Here is a 10,051-nt window from a genome sequence, read left to right as displayed (position 1 = left end):
ATTAAGTCTATATAAAACATTAATTATTATAAAGTTACACCTGAAAACACACCTTAAGATAGCAACCCAAGCCACCTAAAATATTAATAATAATAAAAAACCTTCAAGACCACAGAGGATTAAGTAAGCATCACGTGCACCTCCAATAGAAACAAATATAGCCTTCTCATCCAACCAAAAAAAAACATAGTTCCCATAAAACTAAGAGACAATACATAATAAAACAAGGAGCTCGCTTTTCTTGGTTTGGATCTGGGAATTAAATCTGATAATGAACCTTCATTAAGTTTTATTAATACAAAAGAGACAATACATAATACAAACTTAAACAACTGGAGCTACTTGAATTTAAAGCAACATGACCAACACTAAAAGACAACGACAACGACAACGGACGCTAACACATACACGATCCCAGTGACACTAGACAGCTCTAAAACTCCAGCACATGCCAAGAGATTGAAGAGCATCATAAAACAAAACACTGACAAATAATTATTTATTTTACAAATCAGCTGACAACTTGAGGATAAGACAATAATCTTCTGAATTCACTTTTCAAAAGTGAGTTCATGTTCATTTGAACCTTAAATTCTTGATCAAATTGGGATTGAATCTATCAGCAAAGCAGTGATGCTAGTTTTTGCTGACTCACCAACTTGAGTATAAGCATCTTCGCCCGTGTAAAAGAGATCAATGACCCTTGCAAGGTTTAGAATTCGATTAAGAGCCGATGTTGGTGCTGCTGTTGGTTTCAAGAACTCTTCATTTATATCCTTCCAAGCATTGTTTATTTGCTTGTATAACTCATCGTATGCCTCTTGCATTGACACCCCATATTGTTTCATGTAACACTCCACTGCTGAGGACACATGTCCTCTCTCTCGCTCAACCTACAATAAACATAAATTAATTTGAGCTAATGTAGAGCTGTGTCAGATAATAAAAATAAACAAATAAATTATTGTACCTTGTGGCCAACAATATCACTCATCAGCCTACAAATAGTGCTTGAAGCTCTGACAATCTTAGGGTCATTAAATGCCCAATTGAATGTCTCTTTTGTTATGCTATCTTCCATGCCAACAAAAGATGACATCGTAAGATTCCAATAACCACAAGAGACTAATGCAATTGGCATATACTCCTCCATTGTTGGTATGTAATTTTCATGCAACCATTTGGCCTCAACATAGTAAACTTGGGATTGTCGTTTCATCTATTAACAAACAAAGAAACAAAAAGTTAACAAAAACCAACTAATGTAGCTGATTAACATTGCAAAATAAGAATTTTTTTCAAGAAACAAAAAAGTAAAAATCAGATATACTGCTTCTATTGCGACTTGGACGCGATATGATTTTCCTTCTTTGGACATCAAATCTTCCATATCTTGATAAACATTTAAGGTTTCACTATACCACAATTTCATGTAGTCTGGAAGTTGATCAATGCAGTTGGTATCCCACCTACAATATATCAATATATCATCCGTTCAAATGGTCAATTCTCTCTATTATTCAATTCAATAAAAGAATCTACTTCTAATGATTTGAAGTAAAAGTGGATATATGTTTTATATGACCTTTGGATTGCTTTTGTAAAGATTTCAAGTTCTTCGTATGTGCCATACGCATCATAAATATCATCCAAAATTGAAATGAGGCATATCACTTTGGTCGCAAAAGTTCTAGCAATGGCGTAGTGGGGCTCAAAGTATACACTCAACATCCAAAAATAACATTCCACAAATCTATCCCTTATAAAAGGAAAATTGGTCGCAACCTCTAAACCTTTCCACCACCTAAAACAAGAAAGAAGAAGAAATTATTATACATATATATTATTAGTAGACCAGTGTATTGGCTAGGTAATGAATAAGAGTTTTATTTGGCTTGACTTATGGAAATTTCTACCACTATCGGTTACCTGTTTATCTTGTTTATCTCCTTCTTGTGTAAATGTTGTAAGATTTTGAAATCTAACTTTGCAAATTTCATTAATTTTTCATCTTGGGTAACGTATCCTTCATATATGGAAATGTAGCTCCTAGCAATCAACCTCGGCAAGCTCTTGCGAAGGGGTCGCTTTAGAGCATTAGAAATTTGTGTGGAGAGAGGATAGTCTACCGTACTTTCTGCCAACTTCAGATGAAATGTAGTAAAGGAAAGGGCTTCTTCTAATATATTTTCTCCATGTAGTTGAAAGTGTGCAGCTTCATACAATTCTAGCATGCCTTTCACATCACCAATTAAAGATTCTTTGAAATTTCCATTCTCATATTTGAATTTGTTAAATGTCCCTGCTTAATCATCAAACAATTTTGAGACGTTATATATTTTCTAAATTCCACTTTGCAAATTTAAAATATATTTATGGAAGGATTAGGATTTCAAAATCTAATCACCTTTTAATTCAACCATAATTTTATTAAAAGGATTTTGCAAATTTGGGTCAGCCCAAACCAAATTTGTATTCAATAATAAAATTGGTTCATTCAAGATTACAATAACTTTAAATCTAATGCTTAGTTTAGTAATTCATATAATCTGTTGCGGAAAGGATCGATTCGAGAACTCCGATATGACTACAAGTAAATTGACCGGAACGAAAAATAAAGTGAACACAAGGATTTACGTGGTTCGGCTTTAATGCCTACGTCCACGGGCAGAGGCGAAAAGAAATTTTACTATAACAAGATGAAGATTACAAGTGTTTTACACTCAAGACACAACCCGAGAACCTCACAACTCTCAACCCCTATAGAAAACCCGAAAGCTAAAATCCTAGCTTTCAAAGAACAAGCTTTGCTCTCTCTTGGTTTGGGATCATCAATATGGCTAATGAACCTCTCTATTTATAAGAGAGTTCAAGGACATAATTGTCCAAAACTTTGGCAAAGATTTGTGGTTGAAAATGGACACCAACAACCATCCACTAATCCACTACCACCAACAACCCACTACCAACAACAACAATCCACTACCAATTTTAAGCCATTTCTTAACAAATCTCCACCTTGGCTTGAAATTTTACCAAGCTGAACATCATAGTGAATTCCTCGAACTGGATCACCTCTTCCAAACGCCTCTCTGGCGCTAATCAATCCCGAATACCTATCAAGTCCAAGCAATGCTTGAACTTATATGCAGGGATCACCTTAGTTAACATATCTGCAGGATTCTTCTCGGTAGCAACCTTGCTGATAACAATGTCACCTTGCGTAACATGTTCCCGAACAAAATGATATCTGACATCAATGTGTTTGGTCCGTTCATGAAACATCTGATTTTTAGTCAGATGTATGGCACTCTGGCTATCGCAAAATACAACAGTGAAATCCTGTTGTAAACCCAAACTGCTTACTAGACCTTTCATCCACAATGCTTCTTTCACTGCTTCTGCTAACGCCATATATTCCGCCTCAGTCGTAGATAAGGCTACGGTAGACTGTAACACAGCTTTCCAACTAATGGCTCCTCCAGAATAAGTGAAAACATAACCCGTCAGAGATCTTCTTTTGTCCAGATCTCCAGCATAATCAGAGTCCACATAGCCCGTGACACTGCTAGTGCAGTCACTCTGATCATATACCAAGCATAAATCTGCAGAACCTCTCAAGTACCTGAGAATCCATTTCACGGCCTGCCAGTGTTCCTTGCCAGGACAACTCATGTATCTGCTGACCACACTAACTGCATGTGAAATGTCTGGACGAGTGCAAACCATTGCATACATCACGCTTCCAACTGCACTCGAGTATGGAATGTGAGACATTTGCTGCTTTTCTTCATCAGATTGTGGTGACAACTCTGCAGAGAGTTTGAAATGTGGTGCCAACGGAGTACTCACAGTTTTCGCTTTATCCATGCCGAAGCGTTGAAGAACCTTTTCAATGTAGTTCTTCTGCGACACACGAAGCTTGCCCGCCTTGCGATCTCTGTGAATATCCATGCCCAAAATTTTCTTGGCAGCACCCAGATCCTTCATCTCGAACTCACCACTCAACTGCGACTTTAACTTGTTGATTTCCGACATGTTTTTGGAAGCAATTAACATGTCATCAACATACAGCAACAAATAAATGTGCGAACCATCTGAGAGCTTCCGATGATAGACACAAGCATCATAGTCACATCTTGTGTAACCATGCTGAATCATGAAGCTATCAAACCGCTTGTACCACTGCCTTGGGGATTGTTTCAATCCATATAAAGACTTCTTTAATAGACAGACATGGTCTTCTTTACCAGGAACTGTAAAACCCTCTGGTTGACGCATGTAGATTGTTTCCTCGAGCTCACCATGCAAGAACGCCGTTTTTACGTCAAGCTGCTCAAGTTCTAGATCAGACTTGGCCACCATGGCAAGTAATACACGAATGGAAGAATGCTTTACGACTGGGGAGAAAACTTCATTGTAGTCAATCCCCTCTTTCTGAGTGAAGCCTTTAGCAACCAATCGTGCCTTGAATCTAGTTGCTTCAACCCCTAGGATGCCTTCCTTTTTCTTGAAGACCCATTTGCAACCAACTATCTTCTGGTTACTTGGCGGCTTAACCAACTCCCAAGTATGGTTCTTGTGAAGAGATTCTATCTCCTCACTCATAGCAATTGCCCACTGTGCCGACTCATCACACGTGACAGCCTCATTATAACTGGAAGGTTCTATACCAATGGACTCCGCCACACTGAGCGCGAAAGACACCAGATTAGCGTAACGCGGATTTGGTTTGATTTGTCTCTTCGTTCTTCCAGTGGCAATGCTATATGGTTTTTCTTGAGGTGACTCATCTTCATCGGAATCTTGCACCTCAACTTGATCATCCTGGACTGAAGTACCTTCCGTAGGAATTGGAGCGTCCACCTGACACTCCACCTGCTTCTCAACACCGTGATCTCCCATTCTATCTGACTCCTCCTTTTCCCGGGAATTTGTGGTGGATCGAAGCATGGATGACTCATCAAAAGTCACATCTCTGCTGATGATGAACTTGGACGAAACCGGATCAGGACACCACAACCTGTATCCTTTCACCCCTTGGCCGTATCCAAGAAATATGCATTTCTTCGCCCTCGGTTTGAGTTTTCCCTCATTTACATGAGCATACGCAGGGCAGCCAAACACTCTTAAACCAGTGTAATCAGCAGGAGAACCAGACCATACTTCCTCAGGAGTCTTCAGCTCAATAGCTGTTGACGGAGATCTGTTAACCAAATAACAAGCAGTATTAACAGCTTCAGCCCAAAATTCTTCACCGAGCCCAGCATTTGATCGCATGCAACGAGCTCGCTCCAAGAGAGTTCTATTCATGCGTTCTGCAACTCCATTTTGTTGTGGTGTTCGACGAACAGTGCGGTGTCTCACTATTCCTTCATTTTTGCAGAACTCATTGAATTCACCTGAGCAAAACTCCAAGCCATTATCCGTCCGGAATCGCTTGATCTTCTTTCCTGTTTGATTTTCGATCAAAGCTTTAAATTGCTTGAAGTTGATGAGAACCTCATACTTGCTCTTCAGAAAATACACCCAAACCTTTCTCGAGTAATCATCGATAAAGGTAAGCAGATATCTGTAACCACCTTTAGAAATTGTCGGAGAAGGCCCCCAAAGGTCAGAATGGAAGTAATCCACTGTGCCTTTTGTCTTGTGAATCCCAGTGCTGAACTTTACCCGAGTCTGCTTACCGAAGACGCAGTGCTCACAGAAATTCAACTTTCCTGTACACTGCCCAGACAATAATCCTCGTTTGCTTAGCACCGATAAGCCTCTCTCGCTCATATGCCCGAGCCGCATATGCCATAACTTCGTGGTGTCAGAATCTAGATCATCTGATGATGACACTCCCGCAACACCTGTAACCGAGGAATCATCGAGGAAGTAAAGGCCCCGCTCCAAATTACCACGTATCACAGTCAAAGCACCCGAGAATACCTTGAGAACTCCACCTTCAGCAGAGTACCGAAAGCCTTTCTTGTCCAACGTACTCAAAGAGATCAAATTTTTCTTCATTTCTGGAATGTGCCGAACATCAGTTAGAGTTCTAACAATACCGTCAAACATCTTTATACGAACTGTGCCAATCCCCATGACTTGACATGCGTGGTCATTTCCCATTAGTACTGAACCAGAATGCTTCTCGTATGTTGAGAATGCATCTTTCGAAGTACTTATATGAAATGTAGCTCCCGTATCAAGAATCCATCTCCCACCAGCGTAAGAGTCGGATACTGCAAGAACGATCTCGGCATCACTTGAAGAATCTGCATCAGCTACATTCGCACGATCATTTTGTTGCTCCTGTGATTCTGATTTCTCCTTCCTTTTCGGACAATCTACCTTCATGTGCCCGTACTTCTTACAGTAGTAGCACTGTATTCTCTTCTTGGACTGCGATCTAGGATGGCTTTTACTTGAACTTCCACCCTTTGCCTTGGATCTTCCTCGAGCAACCAAGCCTTCGCCTTCATTGTTTTCGACCACCTTACCAGTGATTTTCTTCCTCAACTCACTGGAACTTAAGGCATTTTTCACCTCTTCTAGAGTCAGGTCATCACGACCGTACATCATTGTATCAACAAAATTCTCATACGAGGGAGGCAAAGAACACAAAACAATTATTGCTTGGTCCTCATCATCGATTTTGTTATCGATATTATTCAAATCCATGATAATGGAATTGAATTTATCCAGGTGCTGGGAAACAGGTGTACCTTCCTCCATCTTCAGGGCATAGAGTCTTTGCTTGAGGTAGAGCCGGTTCGTCAATGACTTCGTCATGTACTTGCTCTCTAACCGGAGCCACAAACCGGACGCGGTTTTCTCATCCGCTACTTCTCGTAGCACTTCATCTCCTAGACATAGCAGAATAGCACTATGTGCTCTTTCTAGCATGTCATCCTTTTGCTCTTCCGAAAGCGTGCTTGGTAATTTATCTTTACCAGACAATGCTTTTAGCAATCCTTGTTGAACCAGCACTGCCCGCATCTTGATGCGCCATAAACTGAAACTATTTTTCCCGGTAAATTTCTCGACATCATACTTAGTCGATGAAACACTTGTAGCCATAATTTGGAACCTTTGAATGAATGATAATATTTTCTTCCTGATGTGAAAGATCAGACAAAGCTGCAGTCACAGGGCAATTCAGAAAATATTATCACTCCTTCAACTACGCTCTGATACCAATTTGTTGCGGAAAGGATCGATTCGAGAACTCCGATATGACTACAAGTAAATTGACCGGAACGAAAAATAAAGTGAACACAAGGATTTACGTGGTTCGGCTTTAATGCCTACGTCCACGGGCAGAGGCGAAAAGAAATTTTACTATAACAAGATGAAGATTACAAGTGTTTTACACTCAAGACACAACCCGAGAACCTCACAACTCTCAACCCCTATAGAAAACCCGAAAGCTAAAATCCTAGCTTTCAAAGAACAAGCTTTGCTCTCTCTTGGTTTGGGATCATCAATATGGCTAATGAACCTCTCTATTTATAAGAGAGTTCAAGGACATAATTGTCCAAAACTTTGGCAAAGATTTGTGGTTGAAAATGGACACCAACAACCATCCACTAATCCACTACCACCAACAACCCACTACCAACAACAACAATCCACTACCAATTTTAAGCCATTTCTTAACATAATCCAATATTTAAAATATGAGTCAAAATGGTGAGTCCTCTAATTATGAATTGAAATAGTTCAATTCATCGGACTAGTTAAACCAATTGATTATATTAAAAAAAGTAATATAAAATAAGTATTAAACATAATAAATATTAAATAGAATATGTATTTGACTAACGACAACCACAATGGGTACATTTTAAAAACTCCATAGTGTGGTTAGACAGCTGCAATGTCTTTACACTATATTAAAAATTCACTAAAGGTAATCTAATCACATATAATATTTTTTAGGTCAAAATATATCATAAGTTCTTATACTTTTATGAATTTATAATTTAGTCTCTATCCTTTTATTTATTGGAATTTAGTTTTTCTACTTTTCATATTTAAAAATTTTAGGTCCAACTGTTAATACTATTAAAATTATTTTTTTAAATTCAAGTTTATTACTACGTCATTTTTAATTACCTGACTATCAAGTGAGAATTTTTTTTATTCTTTTGTTAAAATTTTACTATGTTTTTTTTTGTTAAATTCAAGTTCATTATTTTGTTAAATGTCACATTTAAAAATTTAACCATAAAAAGTTAACAGTCTTAACAATTGGACCTAAATTTTGAAATTTAAAAAAAATAAAGAAACTAAATTCCTAGAAAATAAAAGTGCAGGGACTAAATTTTAAATTTTTGAAGAGTATAGGGACTTATGGCATATTTTAACCTAATTTTTATTGAAATTTTAAAGGAAAAGGTTTGTTGATTTTTTATCATTAAAATATCATGATAATTCTGGATTGAACAAACTACAAATTCTTAGATCAAGAGGATCCACAGACTAGTATGGTTCATTTTTTCAACAATCCTTAAATAGTGGTATCTAGCATGTTTAAAATTTAAATGGTTTAAATATGCTAAAAGTCTATGTATCTTTTTGAAATTTAAAATTTAGTCCATGTACTATAATTTTAAGACATTGAATCTATTATTTTTTTTATTTAAAAATCTTGGTGCCTCCATCTAATTTTTCCATTAAAGTATCAAGGATAAAATAGCTTTTTTAGCCCCCAATATTTATAAATATTTTGAGGGCTAAAAAAGAGCTGTTTCAATTTTCACGACGTTAACTTTCACAACAAAAAAATAGATGGAAGTACTAAGGTTTTGAAATTAAAAAAATGCAAGGAGTTAAGGTCTCCAAATAAAAATATAGAAACTAAAATTTAAATTTTAAAAGAATATAATAACCTTTCACATATTTAAACCAATTTATATTCCATAACTTTTTTTGTTACCAGATTTGCTTTTAAAAAACTAAGCCATACCACAATGAACATCGAAACCATGCTCTCTTAGCAGGCGAAATCGAACAGCAGTAGTGTAAAGATCATCACCATCAATCTCAATATGATTGCAATGATGATGGTATATAATTTCCAAGGCCTCTTCTATCTCTTTCTCGAAATGGTAGGCCACACCTAAGCGTTGGACTGCATCAATTATGGGCAACTTTTGGGACGATTTATCCGTATTTGCCACTAACATTCTCCTCACTTCTTGCTTCAATTCTTCGTACTCTTGTTGTGTTCCAGCATCCATTTCCTATTCAAATGAAAAGCTTTATATTAATTTTAAATTATTCACATGCATGTAAGGACACATTGGAATGAGAACAGACTTATGTCTCTTCAACTATGAAAATAGTTTTAAAAAATTGAATACATTTGTATGAAATACATATTAGCACTTACATCAAATCTAAATAATTAGGTATATGATGTCACACAAACACAGATTAAAAGTGATTATCATACTTCTGAACATACCATTTCAGAAGGAGAAGAGAGGAAAATGTCCCCCCAAAAGCTAGGTTTAAATTTGGACAAATGACGATTTTCCTTGGAGGTGTTACCATGTTGAGATGGAACAAGATTTGTAGAAATTGGAGAAGACATTTTGTTTAGTATGGTAAAAGCTCTATTGAGTTTTGTGTGATCCAAATGCTTTTATGAGTAGCTTCTATTTATAGGCATCAGCAAGGGGAGATGTCAAAAAATTTTGTTAGGAGCCGAAATTAAATTGTAATTTTACGACAGTAAAAATAAAAATTTTAAAAGACTAAATAAAAATTTTATTATTTTTAGAAAAGGAAAAAATATCTTTACTAATTTAAATTTTTACAAATTTTAAAGTAGTAAAATCAAAGGCGGTACCAGCCACTTGATTCGCCCCTGACACCAGCATTTGAGGTTTTAATTTCACCTTACTGCATATGTACAAATGTTTAGATTTCTAGATGACTTGTTGATTTTAGAGTTCTAGATTTCTATTTTTATGATATTCTTTTACATTATTTTTTACGAAGTTCGACTTATTAAGTTCAATGAAAAGAGTTCCAACATTTAAATATTTTAGCT

At 36.7% G+C, this 10,051-nt stretch overlaps 1 protein-coding gene across 2 annotated transcripts; it reads right to left on the bottom strand.

Moving 5' to 3' along the window:
- Positions 1-266: 266 nt before the first annotated feature.
- LOC107939946 ((+)-delta-cadinene synthase isozyme A) lies at positions 267-9,628 on the bottom strand. 2 transcript variants are annotated; one of them, XM_041079994.1, is made up of 7 exons: positions 9,461-9,628; positions 8,960-9,236; positions 1,930-2,302; positions 1,586-1,804; positions 1,331-1,469; positions 971-1,219; positions 267-893 (listed from the first exon to the last, which is right to left on the bottom strand). In XM_041079994.1, exons 1-7 carry the CDS (start codon positions 9,587-9,589, stop codon positions 600-602), a joined length of 1,680 nt encoding a protein of 559 aa, XP_040935928.1. In that variant the 5' UTR covers positions 9,590-9,628; the 3' UTR covers positions 267-599. The 2 variants fall into 2 exon arrangements, with proteins under 2 accessions (XP_040935928.1, XP_040935927.1); XM_041079993.1 differs by having other exon boundaries at positions 1,930-2,305; positions 9,461-9,626.
- Positions 9,629-10,051: the final 423 nt, after the last annotated feature.

Source organism: Gossypium hirsutum, chromosome A11 (assembly GCF_007990345.1).
Source record: "Gossypium hirsutum isolate 1008001.06 chromosome A11, Gossypium_hirsutum_v2.1, whole genome shotgun sequence".
In the NCBI taxonomy this organism is placed as follows: domain Eukaryota; kingdom Viridiplantae; phylum Streptophyta; class Magnoliopsida; order Malvales; family Malvaceae; genus Gossypium; species Gossypium hirsutum.
This window is presented reverse-complemented; position numbering and strand designations above follow the sequence as displayed.

Coding starts and splice junctions, on each gene's coding strand:
- LOC107939946 (XM_041079993.1), bottom strand. CDS start 9,589: ATGTCTTCTCCAATTTCTACAAATCTTGTTCCATCTCAACATGGTAAC. Junction 1,470..1,585: donor TTTACAAAAGCAATCCAAAG/GTCATATAAAAC, acceptor GATATATTGTAG/GTGGGATACCAACTGCATTG. Junction 894..970: donor GTGATATTGTTGGCCACAAG/GTACAATAATTT, acceptor TGTTTATTGTAG/GTTGAGCGAGAGAGAGGACA.